Source organism: Oenanthe melanoleuca, chromosome 3, assembly GCF_029582105.1.
Source record: "Oenanthe melanoleuca isolate GR-GAL-2019-014 chromosome 3, OMel1.0, whole genome shotgun sequence".
Lineage (NCBI taxonomy): Eukaryota > Metazoa > Chordata > Aves > Passeriformes > Muscicapidae > Oenanthe > Oenanthe melanoleuca.
The window spans coordinates 68994448-69011902 of NC_079336.1; the positions used below are offsets into that span (position 1 = coordinate 68994448).

Below are 17455 nucleotides of genomic sequence, written 5' to 3' on the forward strand. Positions count from 1 at the left end.
TCTCCTCTTCCTCCTCTGTATTCACTTGCCTTAGAGGAGACTGGTTGTCCAGCTTCTCTCGAGTTGGTTTAAACTGTCTTTGCTACACTGACTTTAGTGATGCCAAATCAGAGGCAAGCAATCTGGTCTCCTGCCTTCCCACTGAGCTTCCATCTGTTCCCATGTCCCTGCTAGAGACTCTTTGCCCAGCATCACTCTTCAAAAAGCCAGTCTCTCTTTTCTGCTCTGATTCACAGTGAACTATGTCAACTGTCCCAGCCAGTATTTGGTGAGCAATGAGTTGGGAAAGCCTCGTCCATCACACCCAAAGGTCATAATCATAAATACCTCACACACACCACCTACAATCCCATCTATTGGGCCAAAAAGACCCAAGGTCAATCACAAGCACAACAGCTCACACCTCCACGTGCTGCTTTTAAAGGATGCTGCCAGCACAGTCTGCTTTTGCTCCTCTTTAACAGGCAGTTAACACTGATGCTTGCAAAGAATATATTCCTAATATTTGGGAATTATAATAACCAAATACCCCATACAAGTCTAGAAAAAACAAGTAGTAGTTTGTAGTGATGGCTCTTGTCCAATTAGTGCTGTTGAATATTCTAAATCCAGCAAAAAACACGAGAAAAGCAGCACAAATCCTGATGGTGAAAGCCCTTCATGGAGAGCTAGACTGCTGCAGAGACTGGCTTCAGCAGGGTCTCCAAGTGTCATATTCTTCACATACATATTTTCAGCATTTGTGCTCAGACATCAGTCCATTTGAATCACCAAGTCCTCACTCTGCTGGGATGCCCAGCACAATTCCTCAGGATCAGCCATGCTTTCCTAAGGCAATGAGCCTTCCAGCAAGGCACTGAACAACACACTAAGCCAGCTTTCTCAGCTTACCATACAGCAATTCCAGGCCTTAGCTATGCTTCTGTAATCTGTACACACACCTGAGAGTTGCTTGGGATTCAGAAAATGAGTGTAGAAGATGCCTCTGAATTGGTGGCTGTATATTTAAATGTTTATGTTATACTCATTTGTCTCTGGCAATTATACATAAATATGAAGCAGAAAAATTGTAAGAAACGGAACATTCTCACTGGAAAACTATTTCAAGAAGTTAGTCATTGCATTTTACAGAAGTTTCCAAATATTCTTAAAGCTTATATTAAATTCTTAAAGTCTTATACTTTCAAAAAGGAAAATATTTCAGTAGCAAGAAGCTCTCTGTAATTATTTGAACTATCCAAATTATCTATTTTGGTTTCTTTTCATCGACTGCCAAAATCAGTTTAACATACAGCAGAAAGCCTTAATCACATCTACTTCTGGCAAAAAAGATACTTGTTTGTGACTAAGTTTTTACTAGATAAGAAAAATTAATTGTAGGATCTGCTTGGAGTTCAAAGTACATCACGACATTTATTAATTTTTCTGTAATCCTACAAGATGCTTTGCAAATGGGGCTAATATTGTCTTATGCAGTAATCATCTTCCTTTCTCTGACCATCAGCAAAGATATAACCTTTATACCTGAAAGGATAGTGCCTCAGAAAAGGAGGCTGCATTAGCAGTAGGTTTTTTAACCTTTGTATGGGAAAGGAAGAATAGCTGTATGAAGACAAAAAGGGAAGTAATCATCATAGCTACTGTTTGTCTGGGATGTATGATCAGTTACAATTAAGCTCTTTGTTCAGGCTTATTATCAATCTCAGTGACTCACTCTGGCTTGTGACATAAAGCATGTGCACTTTTGAGATGAGAAGCAGGAATATTGCTTACCTTGTTGAACTGGAGAATAGGCGTTGGTCAGAAAACGAAAGTGCCCTTTATTGTACCAGCAAATCAATGACATGTTTCCCTTCATTCTTATTCTGTACTGTCCTCTGGACTGTGGAGTTGCAGAATTGTTCAGCATGGATGGAGGTAGGCCTGTGCAGTCACTCTTCCTGGTGCTCAGCAACCCACAGCAGTAAATCTCTGAGTGAACAAACACATTTCCTATCAGCAACCCATTGCATGGACCCAGAGAGCAAAACCAGCAGAGCAAGCCTGAAGGACCTGTGAAAGAACTTGCCCTACAACTTTCTAGTCCAACAGACATGTCAGCCAACTGGTTTTCTTCTGTAATACCAAATATTTGTGTCCTACAGACAAGAGCAGAAAGCCTGATCTCTTGTTGAAATATAGTGATGCCTTCTGCATTGTCACGGTGAAACAACAGGAAAAACAATTTTCCTAGCTGTAACACCTACAATCTGTATTTAACATTACAACATGTTTAAAATTGGTCTCAAAAACCCCCATATGCATTATGGGACAAATCAGAATTTATGATCCAAGAGAGTCTTGGGTGTTTAACTAAAATAATAAATTTTGGATGGATCAGGGAGGTGGGGAAAGTTATAGCATCTCAGATGTTAAAAAATAAATTCTCCTGCATGACTCCTATGATGCTTTTAGTCACAATAGCTTAATCTACTGCTTCACTGTGCTGCCACATTCTTGATTTTTAGCTCAATACTCCTTGCACCTGCATCATCTACTTTGCTAAGGAAATGCTGCTTAAACAGCTAAAAACCACTGAAACCACTGTTTGATTAAAAAAACCGCAAATGCCAGAAGGATGGAGAAGATGGAAATACAAGTTCAATGAAAACAAATTCTGATTTTAGGGCACTAAAGCAAGCACTGATCTGTCCTGCACAGACACCAGAGGCTCTTGCAGGAGACACAGTCTGTTGCTCACAGCTTCTTGGCCTTTTCATATGGGAAAGAGGCAGTGAATAAAATCTAACACCTTAAAATGCATCTCAATACAGCCAGGTGGGCACAAACAAGGTTTGAAAACAACATCACTAACAATGCTTGAATTTTTCATTAGGGTCTGAAATACTAACAGCCTGTTTCTGTTAGTACAAGAGAAGCAGATCTTCTCGATCCATTTTTTCCCTGACTCAAAGAAATCTTGGATGGAAATTTCCATGTTCTCCCTCAGTTTTGTGTTAACCCATTTGAGTGGAAAAAACCAGTGGGCATGGAAGCAGGTGACATCTGTGCACATCTCATGGTGGTTTAAAGCTCATCTGTCAGCTAAGCCTGCTTGATCAAATTTTTCATCATGCTGAATTTTGCATGATATCCTTACAGTGAAAATGCAAAGTCAAAATGCAGTGTCTGGCTTCACCTAAACATGTTACCTCTGTTCCTGGATTTCCATTTATGTGGCTCTTCTGCCTCTGTCTTTCTGGAAGCACCAAAGCTCTTGAGTGCAGGTACAGCCTTTGTCCTTGGTTCATATAGTGATTGGCATGCTGAGCCTCCACTCAACAGCTCACAGACACTACAGGAATACTAATAAATTAACTGCACATACTCATACATTGGTCCAGTTGCTGTGGGCAGATCTACAAGGAGCTATGGCTCTTCCATTAGAAATTTAAGCCACTGATGAGAGAAGAAGGTCAACCAACACAGCAATAGGAAAACTTCATTCTCAAGGGAGAAACCTGCACTCCACATGTCATTTCTAATGACTGAATCAGTCTCTGGAAATCCATAAGTTCCTTGCACAAAATAAAATGAGAAAAGCCTGATGACAACAGGCTTACAATCATTATAGAGGGAACTGCACCTCCAGTGGAAAGCTGATTTTTTATTTTTCTGTTTAAAAATTTCTTCTGTTGCTAAGAGATACCCAAACAGTGTAGGTAATTTACCTGCAGACTTAGCCATTAACATAGCAAACATTTATAAAGCTTTCTTCTAGCCAATATTAAGATCTTCCTGCTTTGATAACAAGCGAACCTGAGAAGAATTTCCTTAGCTGCCCAGAGTTTATTATTCACTGAAATGTGATATTTCTCCAGGAGGCTGCAATGGAATAAAACCAAGCTAATAACTACATTGTTTTGCTAGAGCTTCAAAACAGCAACAGCCATCTCTGAGATCCCATACTAATTAGTTGTAGCCTTTCCTTTTATTGTAGCAATAAGCCTGCAGAAAACTTCCAGCAGATGTTCCACTCCTCATGCAGGATAATAGGAACCATTTTCTCTCTAAGGAACACATCCTGTTGCCTTCCTGCTGTACAGCCTAGGAAAGTGCAACACTTCTGTAGATTTACTAGCATTTCTCATCATAGATGAAACCCTTAATCTACTGTAGAGGTTTTTAAAAACACTCAGTTACTATAGCAATAGGAGCAATAAAAATTACACCCATCTGGCTCAATGAAGTTTTTGTGTGTGCAATTAAATCAGAATCACAACAGGTGTTTGCTGCACACACAGGAGTCAATGGAAACAGGTTGTTCTCTGATCTGTAGGTGCAATATAAATGAATACACCTAAGATAGTTTAGCAAAGAAGAACAAATGTGGTGTAGTCACCCAAAACTCATTCCCAGAGTCTCCAGCCTCCAGAGAGCTGGTGCTGAAGCTTGTTTCACCACACCTTCACTAGTACAGTTCACAAAGGCCATCAGACTTGAGCTAATTGAGGCAAAAATACACATTCTGCAATCATTTATTCTGCATGCAGCACTGGGTCAAGTCAGAGCAAGGAAACCAGGGTGGGGCTGCTGTGGGGAGCAGAAGTGAACTTGCTTTAGTCCAAGCTGGAGTTGCAGAATCCTTGTGGGAATGCCAGAGTCAACCAGGCTGGCAGCTCTTGCAGCTTTGCCAACACCAGCCCCTCTGGAAAACAGAGCCAGCTGCTCCTGCTGGTTCAGAACCTGTAGAAGGGACTTTCAGGGTTCAATGGTTAAGGGAAGCATGGAACACAGGGCTTTAGGAGGTTTTGTCCTCTGTAAAGGACAATACTAATGCTTAGAGAGGGGAAAAGGGATGTGACTATGAATGAATGTCACAGCAAATAGCAGTGACAGTTGTCTGCTCACAGAACAGAGAATCTGGGGCATTTCAGTGCAGGTTTCCAGTTCTATTCAACGGCCAGTGAAAGAAATTCTTTGTATGAAAAAATAAAAGAGGTCTATTCATGGTTTTGATTTTGAAAAAGATCCAAGTGTTCTATCTTATTTTCTGAAGTTTTCTCAGTTCTTGGTACCTTTACATAGGTCTTAGAATTATGTTCACTGGCATCCCATTATATTACGAGGCACACAGCTGTCTTGTGTGGTACAGTGAAGGTGCCACACCACAGGCTCTCAATAGAGAGCATTTCTGTCTTTAACAATAATGCATGTGTGGGCTAGGGTGAGGAAAACTGAATAATAGGTAAGATTTGACAAAATTTTTTATAGGATCACAGGATCCTATGGATTAAAGAACAGTTCAGGCTGAAAAACAACTCGGGAGGTCTCTAGTCCCACCCCCTGTCAGAGATGGGTGAGCTCTGAGGCCAGACTGTGCCATTCAGGGCTTTATCTTGTCTGGGCTTGTAAACTTCCAAGGACAGAGACTGCACAACCTGTCTGAGCACCCTGCTTCACTGCCCTCAGGAAAAATCCTGCATGTAGTCTGAACATCTTTTGTTTCAGCCTAGATCTGTTGGTTTTTGTCCTTCCACAATGCACCACTATAAAGAGCCAGCTCCATTCTCATTATGGGGTAGTATGAGGCTGCTGTTGCATCCCCACAAAGCCTCTTCTCAACCTGAACAAGAACAGTTCCCTCCCCATGGCAGAGCATATGCAGAATATTCTTGTACTGGGGGCAATAATCACCTCCCTTGATCTACAGGCTACACTCCTGTTAACACAGCCCAGCATAGTGCTGACCAGCTTGGTGCCAGGGTATGCTGCTAGCTTGGGTTCAGAATGCTGGTTACAAAGACCCCAAGTCCTTTCCATCCAGAATTTTGAAAGGAACTAATAGAGTTTAATGGGTGACCTTCCAGATTTTTCAGAATTACCTTTAGTTGCCTTAAAACTTTCATGTTCCCAAAAATTTTATGGCTTCCAAGCATTAACTTATTTAAATCTTTCCCTATTTCTCTGTTTATAGTCATGAAACCCCCAAACAAAATAAAGCAGCTAAGATCAATACCAATTTCTTTTTGGTTTTGGCTCTCAGTGGGATCTTTCTACCAGTGGTCCTACTCTAGCCCAGAAATTGAATCTTCTTGAACAAAAAAAAAAAATTATTAGTTTAAGAATGGGTCTTGAACTGTCATGAGCACTTCAGCATAGATGTTTTTCAACAGGCTCTCATGACACTTTCTGGTCAAGGTGTCACTGCTCAGGTTTAGCTGAAGTCACACACCAAAAAAGTGTCACACACCAAAAAACCCCAACATTGACTTCACTGCTGAAGGAGACTCTGATAGATCAGGAGAGATCTCTCTGTCCAGTCCATGTTTCTCTGCTTGCCCCTCCCCAAGTGTACTGCTAATGCAGCAGGATCCCAGCAGGTGCTGGCAGTACACAACCTGCTCTGCAGCAGTCAATAAACACCATCTCCTCCAAGGCTCTTGCTGACTTCACCACAGCTTGACATCCCCAGCATCTCACCTCTCCCAGTGCCTCACAGTCCTTCCAGCTCAACATTCCATTGCAAAACCTCTGAGCTAGCCTCTAGCAGCTCATGGCAAATGCAGACAATCCCACTGCCTTATTAAACAGAAACACTTTTCTCCCCATGATCTTCTTTATGTAGAGTGCCACGTTATATTGCAAAGTCAATAAACCTGCTCTGTTAGTGTCCACCCCCCACCCACCTCCTAGCTTCACCCCTAGGAAGGTGGTAGTGTGTACCAGATCTGAAATTTAATTTTGGAGGCAGCTGTCAGAGATTATAGTCTCATGAAGCTATATAACAAATCATGAACCAAAATGAAATCTCAGTATTGCATTAGCATATTTGATCAGATTGTAAGTCAAAATTACATGTTTTAAAAAGACATTACTGAATTTGTTACCTGATAGAAACCATTAATTTGAATTATCTGTGCAGTGTAAAGCCTATGAATAATTCAACTCTGTGAACAATTTGAATTATCTGCAAATAATAAACACTCAGCTGGTTTAGTAGCCATGTATCTTTTTCACCAGGGTTACTGGTTAAAATGGATCATGCCAGATCATCTTTATCCTTCTCTAGCTGAGCATAAAGGATGAACTCAGTCAAGCTGTCAGTATTTACATTTAAACCTTAACATTTAATCTCAGGTACAAAGAGTATGTGTGTTATCTGCTGCATTTTTTTAAACTCACATTTTGCATCATTGGTTTGGTTGTCTTAAAAACATAATGCTTATAATCAGCTGAGAAAAGCCTTCTAACAAAGATAGGTCTCTGCTCAGAGGAAAAACTCCAGCGCACTATAAATATGCTCTACTCCTTTCCCATTTGGCTGTTAGCATCATTTGGGAAACCATGGCTCTTTTTTGAGGTGTGCAGATATTCCACTGTAGCCAGTGAGCTTCAGGCTTGCCTAAATTAATGTAGGAACAAAGTCCTGCATGGAGCTCAACAGATGCATCCCTCAGTGCCAGTACAGTCTGTAGTGCTAAACTACAGCACTGCTGCAGCTCACTGATGTTCTCATTTCCAATGAGAATTAACATATTGTCTCAATTCCCAGACTTTCCCCCTGCTTTGGGCCTGTTTCATTAATCTAATGGTTTGCAGGGGTTTAATTTTCTGCAATGACAAAAAAATCCCAACTTGGACAGCAGTGGTATGTCAGCAAACATTCTCATAGCTGTGATGCACGATGGCAGCCTCCAGCCTGACTGCTGGGAAGGAGGCACCCATCTGGCTCACCACCTCTTCCATGCACCACATCACTCTGAAAGGCTGTGCTGAATAAAGCACGACACCAGAGTGACATTAAATGGCTTAGAACCAACTGGCAAGAGTGCAGGATCCTTGCAGGGGAGTCACAAGTCCTCAGCCCTGCTGAAAGCAAAGCAACATGTGGCTTTTTCCATGCTCAGAGTGAGGGGGCATTTGACAGAAAGGATGACCTGGGATTGCTCTTTGCAGTAGCAAGAGACTTTCTTGGGAAAGCTGTATGAATGGACATTCCACTGATACGTGTGTTTTTGCTAATGGAGAGTTTTACTACACTTTCAAAACTAAAATCTGACTTACCAAAGTATGTTGATACTAGCAAAAATCCCCCAAAACACAAAAAAGCAAACTTTTCTAGAGCTTTTGCAAAGGCATAAAATGTCCTCTAGAGGAAATATATCTTTAACAGATATTAAACCAAAAAAGAATTCTAAGGCACATCTCTAAGGATTCATCCCATCCTTCATCTTCCACAACAGGAATAGAAAAATAATGGGCAGATGGAAAATTCCTTGAAAATGCCCCAGGTCACATAGGAGATTTGACCTCACATTTCTAAGTCAAAGAACAAAAGCAAGCACTTTAAGTAAGCTTATTAAAACTGTTTTTACATCCTCATTTTTAAGATTTAAAAAGGAAGATTTAAAGGGCAACTTAGAAAGTCTTCTGAATAGCTCCTTCTCATGAATGAGAAGTTTTCTTAGAGATGAACAACTTATCTATACAAGGAATTGAAATATCAGTGAAGAGTTTTGGAATTATTTTAATTCAGTGGCACAAAGCCCCTAGGTCTGTCACCATTAAAACCCAATGAGTCATCCAATACACACCTTGCTTCTCAAATTCTTCAAAGAGATTCAGGCTGGTAATGCTTGGGCCTGTGAAGATGATGTAGTTCTTCCCAGAGGCATTTTGACAAAGGCTTTTGGCCACCATACTGTGAAGCTGTGGTTTGTTCTTCAAAGCATCCAACCCATCAGCACCACTGCCTTCTTTGAGATGGACATAAATCTTAAATGAGAAATGGTAAGAAAAGTCAGAAGGTTATAAAGAATCCAGAGGGAGCAGATGCAATTCCCAACACAGCTCAACTTGAGACAAGCTGAAAAGGCAGCAGATACTTGTTTTAAAGGCTAATTAAAGTCCCTCTCAAGGGCCTGTTGCTTTTAAACCAATTCAGGTCAGCTGGCACAGCTACTGATAAATACAGCATCCTTCACCTCACTTCTGAGACTCCTGTCTGTTTGTTGTGCAGTTTGAAGATTTTTTTGCTTGGCAGGAAAAACTCCAGTCATAACTGGGATTACAGGTTATACTGAATCTGCACAGGCTTCATTGCTGCCAGCAAAAGGAGAGCATGGGAACTTCAGTTTCAAGAAAAGCCAGTGTAAGATTACCAGAAGGAAATGGCCCATTACCTTCATTGCATTAATATTCAGATTTATTTGCTGCTTGCAGCAACCATCAGGCTGTGACACAAGTGTGTATACACCTCCATAAATGAGCAAAATTCACACCCAGCCACCCAGAACACCCTCATCAAACTCTCCAGGCACAGTGCTAACATTCAGAGGGAGAAAATGTGTAACCCTTTGTATGCAAGACTTCTATTTTATTTCACTGACAGTATTTTAGAAGCACAACTTTCAACAGTTCAACACTTAATAAAGCAAACCTTCACCTTGTTCTAAGAGCTAGCAGAAATAACCTGCTGGAAAAAGAACTATGAAGAAGAAAACACTATACTCTGTTACTCAAACACTACTGTAATACCATGGAACTTGCAAAGATTTAAATACACAAACAAATGCAAATATTCAGAAAAATTTGCCCAGGCCTGCACAAGTGACTTTGGTTCTGAAATACTCAAATCTTTTATGAATTACAGAAAATTTTACCTGTCAAAGAAAAAGCTGAAACTTGTTCAGTATTCATGGGCAAGGAAATGTAATTTTGCCTTGCTTTTTGGAGTGATACACCCACAACTTTGTTAAATTTCTTTGAGAATTCAACCATGCAAAACATGCATTACTTTTCTGTATAGCTTATTTCTCTTACCAACAGACACTGTTACAAATGAAAATTCATAGCAATCCTCAGAGAACAAAAATGCTCATGTTTGCACTAGTGCTCCCAGTAATTTGTAACTCAATGATCTCAGAGAAGAACAAAATTCAATTAAACAGCCTCTCCCTATTTTAGATGGTGCATCTCCCAGCACTGGTATTCTGTGTAATACTCCCTAGCAATTCATGCATCATGGAACAGACCTCAACAGGATGTTATATATGAAATTTCTGGGAAATTAAACATAATTTGTATTTTGAAGCAACTGACATGCTGAAAACAAAGTTGGTGCAAGGATAAATGCACACTAATTCCAAAACTTAGAGTGTATATTAAAAGGAAGTCTTAAATACATAATTTATCTTTAAAAAAATAAAATAAAATGAAAACCCCTTTTATTGACAGAAACAGCTCCCAGCTGAGCACAAGGGGAGCAATGTTTGCAGACTCAGATTCTGCTCCACTCACTTTTGATAGCTGTCAAATGTGTGCTTTCTCCAGTTCTAAGACTGAGGACTAGCTAATTATGATAAGTCATTCAGGTTATTAATCAGGGCTCCAGAGAGCCAGTGGAATGCATTCAAAGAACAGATTATTCCAAGTTTACAGCAAAGGTATTTCAAGATTATTGGCAACAAAATTAAGATTAGGTTACTAGTATGTCAGCACAGAGACCAAACCTCAAACCCTCAAATTCTACACAGGGCTGTGGAGGCAGAAGATGCAGACAGATTAGTTTTGATCTCAGATTAGCAGATGAGCTGAAAACAAAGCAGGAATCTCTCTAAGTCTATAAAAGTGTCTTACACCCTGCCTCCCCATACCCAGTAAATCTTAGAGTGTCTCCTGCTCCATGCTTGCTCCATGCTCCTCGTGGAGTGCTGCCTCTCCAAGGGACAGTCCTCTGTGTGCCAGCTGGTCCCTTACTGGGTGGGTTTGTGTCTGCAAGCAGCTCCTTTACAGAGCATGCCCACCATGCAGCCACTGAGGTACCACTATTTGCATATGAAATATGCTGCTACACCCTTCACAGGTTTTGTTTTCCCTACACATCTGCCTGTGAATCTCAACCCCCCTGCTCTGTTCACCCCACGGTGCCCTTTACCCAAATGTTCATACCCACTGCTGAACCTTTCCACCTCCTCCTCCTCCAGTGTTAAATATTTTTTCTCCTTGGGCACTTCCTTACCTATCCAACAGCAGCCTTTTTTCTTGGCACAGTTATTTCTTGTTTGGAGAAGCATCATTCAAAGCTTTATCACGCCCAGCTTTATTGGGATGATGGGTGACAGCAGCACAGTGTTGGAAGGCATAAAGGCTGCTGTGAAAGTGTCTGTGTACAGACAACTGGCAAAGACATAGCTTCAAATATCTTTGCAAATGTCTAGGATCCCACATGGCCTTTATTCTCCCTCATCTAGCTCATTTCATTCTACCTCAACCCATTAAGATCCTACCAACTGAAGCCCAGAGCATTCCCTGCCCTTCTGTAATACATTAGAAGTGTTATTTAAGAGTCAGGAATCTGAAGAAAAAGCACCAATTGCCAGAAATTGGTTGTTAGACATTCATAGGCATGATCAGAAACTGCTTCCCCAAAATATTTGTTAAACTGTTCACTAGATCTTCTAGTTTGTCCTAGGACATTAGAATTTTGTGTTGTTTCCATGTGCACCAACAGCAAAACACTATCAGAAGTACAGGCTCAACAACTGTTGCTGGATAACAGGTGGGAGCTGCTGGCAGCAAACATCCTCTGCTTCTGTGCAGGACAGCCCAAGCAGTGCTTCTTGAATATCTGCAGAGATCTCTTTCACTGTCTGTTTTTAATAATGGTTAAAGATATTAACCATGCAGTGCTTTTTCTATTAATTCCTCAATCATTTGTTGAATATCTGTTGTTTATCAGAACAGCAACACACTCAATTGTGCCTTCTCTCTATCTGTGGTTGCTCTACTGCACCAGATACTTTTCCAGTATGTTTTCATTACCTTCTTCTGGAAAGTTCATAAGGTGTCCCTGAGTGAGAAGCTGAGTAAAAAATTTAACACTTAGGAACAAAAGCTATATCTTGACGGCACATTTAAGAGAATATACCCTAGAAACTGAAATATTGGTGATTCTGCTCATATTCAAAGCTCAGATGGCATATTGAAAGCAATTGTGAATAGCACATCCCAAACACTCCACCTTCATACATAATTGAAGCACCCTAGGGTACAATTCTCAAATGAAATAGATGACATTTGGAAGCAAAAAAAGGGCAGAGATAGTAATAAACAGAAGGAAGATTTTGAAAGATACTGTGCAAAAATATTTCACAAAGGGCAGATCCTAAATAACCACAAAACAGAAGCCATGTTTTGAGGTAACAGTTATAAAAGCAAGATAGCAAAGTAAAGTAGTCATGATTTTTTGACCCTTGATAGCTATTTAAAATATAACTTTATTTTTTTCTACAGGCTTGACATCCAACCCACAACTGCACATTCCTAGCATTACTTTCTAGATCCCACCTCTGTGGTTAGCCAGAACAGCCGTTCGGAAGATCTCGCGCTGTTACGAGGAGTTAGGGTCCCTCCTTCTCCATGACGTTCCAAGTTGCCAACCCCTAAGAGAGTGACGTGGGCACACCGTGGATATATAAGCGGGTGCTCACGGGAAATAAATGCACTTCACCGTTCATCATATTGGTGTGACGCGTGTGTGTCCGACGGTAGTTGAGAGTCCGTCGTGGTCTCACTCTGAGCCAGGTCGCACTTGCCTTTACCGCGCATAGGCAACATAGTGGCGCCGAAACCCGGTCTGCTCCCCGGCACACGGGTCTGAGCGGCAGGCGACGGGTATCACGCTGGGACGAGGAGACGACCGGAGCAGCAGGTCTGACTTCGGTGGGGAGGACGCTCCCGTACCACCGGGATGGAGAGTCTCGGGAAGGTAATTTCAGAAGTTTATGTGCAGTGGGGAATTCCCTGTAAAGTATGTGACTTTACTACTGCTATTAGGCGGTTGTTAATGTTAAAAGTTATTGATCGCCCTGTCGACATTCTGCATTCAGAGTGTTGGGACAGGTGCACGGCTGCTCTCGCCGAGGACGTTATTGCGTCCGGCTCGAGCAAGTGCCTCAAAAGCTGGGGCAAAGTTAAAACTGCTCTGCAGAAAGCTCTAGAAGAGCAGGAAACTTGGAAAGCAGCCCAGCAATGCTTAAGAGCCGTTCCGAAGCTGGGTGTGGGAGCCGCGACTCAAACCGCTGCGGCTGACAGTTTTGCAATCGCGGATTCGCGGTCGGACACTAACAACCTTTCGCCGTCGCGATCCCTCTCTCCAACCTCGACCCCCGCACCGAGTACTAACCCAGACCCACTTCCCCAGCGCGATAGATCCCCATTCCCCGATGATGGCGCTAATGAAATTAAAATAAGACCACCACCCTATGCCCCACAAAATGGCGCCGAAGGGGAGCGGGAGGGGCGGGAACAACGGCCGATTCCCGCCACAGACATGCGCAGCCCAGAGGGGGGTGTGGCTTCTAACTGGGAGGGGGGACCAGAGCCCAATCAGATAGCGGGCCCTGAAAACTTTCCTTTTAAGGCTAAGAAACCCCTAGAAAAGGGGCGGAGCATGGCGGGTACGGTCACCACCCACCAAAAATCCAGGGGGCGGAGTCCAAGAAAAAGGCACAGTCTGCCGGAAGGCCCCGATCATTTCACTTCCTCTCCCTCGGACAGTGAGGTCGAGGCAGGCCTGAGGCCTAGCCGGGACAGGTGGCACAGGCAGTCTATATACAGACAACAATGCCTTTCCTGTGCTAAGCCCAGCTCCGATTCGGATTCCGACTCGGGTTCCAACTCGGACGCAAACTTTATGCCAGCAATAGGCCACATCTGGGCATGTCACACTACCGGACTTAACCCTTGTGTATCCATAAGACATTTTGATGAATTTAATGACGTGTGTGTTCAAGTCATTGTCATCCCCAGGATCTTGTACCACACAGATGAGGAAGTAATGCTGCATTTTGAGACAGAGCCACTCCGAGTGAGACGAGAACTAGCCACCGCAGTCAGCCTAGCTGTACTGCTGACCCTCGGAGGAACAGGAGCAGCCACAGGTATCACGTCTTGGCCACGCAGAAACAAGGCCTACAACAGCTGCAAAGAGCCATAGACGAAGACCTCCTAGAAATCCACAAAACCATCTTAAAGCTGGAGGAATCTCTGTTCTCCTTGTCGGAGATGGTCCTCCAAAACAGGCGAGGTCTGGAACTCTTGTTAATGCAGCAAGGAGGACTGTGTGCTGCTCTGAATGAAGAATGCTGCACGTATGTAAACCACTCAGGACTAATACGCAGATCCATGGCAGAACTTAGAAACAGACTGGAGCGTCGAAGTTATGAGCTCCAACAACAAAACTGGTTCAGTTCCCTTTTTACCCAGCACCCATGGATTGCCCCTATAATTTCTACTTTGTTAGGACCTGTTGTTGTTATAATGTTTGTACTCGTGTTCGGACCTTGTTTACTTAATAGAGTTACACAGTTTGTTAAAGCTCGTTTAGGCACCGTTGATATTATGCTCTTACAGCAAAGACAGTTAACCTAGACGGTTGTTAATTCAGTTCGTTTACTAACAAGTTCATTTGCACGTTACTAACCAGTTGTTTACCCAGTTCAAATGTTATGTTCAAAATTTAATTGTTCATGGAGAGGGGGGAGATGTGGTTAGCCAGAACAGCCGTTCGGAAGATCTCGCGCTGTTACGAGGAGTTAGGGTCCCTCCTTCTCCATGACGTTCCAAGTTGCCAACCCCTAAGAGAGTGACGTGGGCACACCGTGGATATATAAGCGGGTGCTCACGGGAAATAAATGCACTTCACCGTTCATCATATTGGTGTGACGCGTGTGTGTCCGACGGTAGTTGAGAGTCCGTCGTGGTCTCACTCTGAGCCAGGTCGCACTTGCCTTTACCGCGCATAGGCAACACACCTCAGTCAGTCTCCTCTTATCCTAAACCTCACCCTTAACTGCTGCCATTACCAGCATTGCTGGGAGATTCTCCTCTCCAGTTTCATCCTAAACCTGCTGCAGTTCACACTCTCTCCTTTAATGGTCTCTTCTCAGACAGCTCTTGTCTAGGAGATACTGGCACCAGTGGTGGTGCTCTTACTGACACCAGGCCATTTCATTTGTTCCAGCCTCTCTTCATTCTCTTCCTGCTACTCTAAAGGCTATTTTCTAAAGGATGTGCAAGAACATACAGTTTTTCCAACCTGTTCCCAGCTAGTTCCTGGTGTTCCTTACAAAGCTCTTTACTTGTTCCCCTTCTTTTCTCCCTCTGCGTTCTATTTTGAATTATTTCAACCTGCATTAACACACACAGATGCAGCTAACATCTTTGTCCTGAGGACTGACAAATACCTGTTCTGCCTGTACATGTTCTTCAAAGTTTCTAGAAAGATCTTTGTGAGACTGGCAAAAAGATGCTGGTAGAGATGACAATGCAAGTCAAAGATGGCTTAGAGTTCTCTGCTTTTCTTTCTGAGATTTCTTGTTATTTCTTTGTCACTGAGGGCCCTACAACATCTTACCTGCATGGCAGACCAACAACCCATGGATCAACAACCCAAGAATCAACAAATGCAGATTTTGCTCTGTACCTTCTCCCAGGCAGCCACATTAATTTTCCCTAACAGCTCCACATAAATAATTTCCTATTCTTCAAATACCTACGTACTGCCTGGCTTTCCTCCCAATTACTGCAATCACCCTTCTTTTATTTGGCCTTGCTGAAATGCATCTTGACATCCAGACAGTGCTCCACCCCTCAGATTACTTGCCTAACGCTTTGCTTTGACCACGTCAGCCTTTTGCCAGTTCCCTCTTCTTTGCAGCATCTAATGGAAATGGGGCTGGAAAATGGAGACAAGCCTTTGTGGTCTGGGCTTTGCTATTGGTCTCCTCCCATACCACATCAGGATAGTGATTCCTGCTCCCATTTGTCCTGTGAAGCCAAGCATCCAACAACACATGTCAAACAATGACCCATGTCATTTGCCTCTTTCCATGCTGCCTTTCTCCTGTCTGGTTGGAAATCACCATCTCAGCAGAGCTCTTTACTTTGGATCTTCAAAGCCTTTCCTAGAAAGGATGCAATCCCCACAAGGCAATTGCTAGTCAATGCATTGGCCCTGTTTCTTCCTAATGCTGCTTTTCCAGGCTTCCTCTGTGTAACTGGCAGCCAGCTCAGGTCCATGACAGAGGCTTTACTCTGGTGCCACACAGTTGCACAACAATGGCTCAGTTTTCCTATGAAAATGATTGTTGAGTTGTGAGAAGGTGTGTAAGTAAGGAGGTTTAAGTAGGGAGGTATATAAGTGGTGCAGGGCAAGAGCAACATGAACTATCAGAAGTTCTGCAGCTGTTGAGAGGATAACACATAGCAGCTGAAGAAGAAAACACTTACATGAAAAGGGCATAAAATCTTAAGACAAAACCAAGTGATGACAAATCAGTGACATCAAGGACTCAGGTAATTTCCAAAGAGGAGCCACCAGGCTGATGACTGCCCAGCTTGTGCAGGCTCACCAGGAGAAGGGTGTATACTGGTGCCTAGCAGTGTGTTAGTCCCAGATCTCTGCCATGTGCATTAGCCAAGAAACATTGCTGCATTCAGCCTGCTTCCAGAGTTCTCTGGGCTGCCAAAATGTGTCTGAACTAAAGAGACTTGCTGTAGGAAATTTAACCTCCCTTCTTGCACTTAGATCCTAAACTTTCTAGAGCAGGGATTTATTTTTTGTTATGCTTACTGCACCCAGTACAAAGGGAAGGGATCCATGAAGAACATTCCTATGGCAATTCCTATGGCATTCCTATTAAGTGCACAAAGCAAGAGGCTCTGGCGCTTTTAGTCTCCTTCCCCAGACAGAGTTGCACTGAGTAAGAGCAGCTGCAGAAGGGACACAGTTACACAGGTAGTTCTATTGTCATAAACTCCAGGCAGCTCAGATGGGAACTAAAAAATAACCTTCATTCACACCTGCAAATAGACACTAAGACTGCCTGTAAACTGTGAGAGATCTTTGCTTTAGATCCCATTTAGGTTTAGTTCCCTATTCCATTTAGAAACATAGTAAGATTGTAAAGTCCATAAAAATGAATAGGACAATCCCACATCTGCAAAAATACCTTTCCAGTTAACACTGGTGAGCAAGAGGATAATTGACTTTCTGCTGAGATCTGGGATTCTCAGATGCTGACATTACAGAACCACATGCATTAAAAAGCCAGAGCCAGGTGGGAGCCAGAGGAAGAAAATAGATAGGATTTTCCAGACACCAGTGACTGACAAATGAAGGTGATCAGATTTCCTGGGATCCCCTCACAAACAAAGCCTGACCTTGAGAACCTCCTCAAAGCAGCTGCTATGTCTGTGTGTTCCAGATACAACTGTTCCAACAGTAGAGGAATTATCAGGGCACTGTTTAAAGGAATGCAAGGGCTCAGACTAATCTCTAAACAGAACTTAAACAGGCTGAAACACCAACATTTCTGAGCAGCTTATTAAACAAGTGCACAGATGGCTAGCTCTCCTGCAACTCTGGCCTTGAAAACAAAGCTGACTCCAAGTTTATTTACACCTTCCT

At 42.7% G+C, this 17455-nt stretch overlaps 1 protein-coding gene across 1 annotated transcript in view; it reads right to left on the bottom strand.

The window, feature by feature from the left end:
• The window catches only part of PGBD5 (piggyBac transposable element derived 5), a 67227-nt gene that overhangs the window by 13305 nt on the left and 36467 nt on the right, over positions 1-17455 (bottom strand). The window contains exons 4-5 of the mRNA XM_056486587.1: positions 8577-8757; positions 1774-1971 (exon numbers count right to left, since the gene is read on the bottom strand). Coding sequence (XP_056342562.1) covers positions 1774-1971; positions 8577-8757 — 379 coding nt within the window. The remainder of the gene's footprint in view (positions 1-1773; positions 1972-8576; positions 8758-17455) is intronic.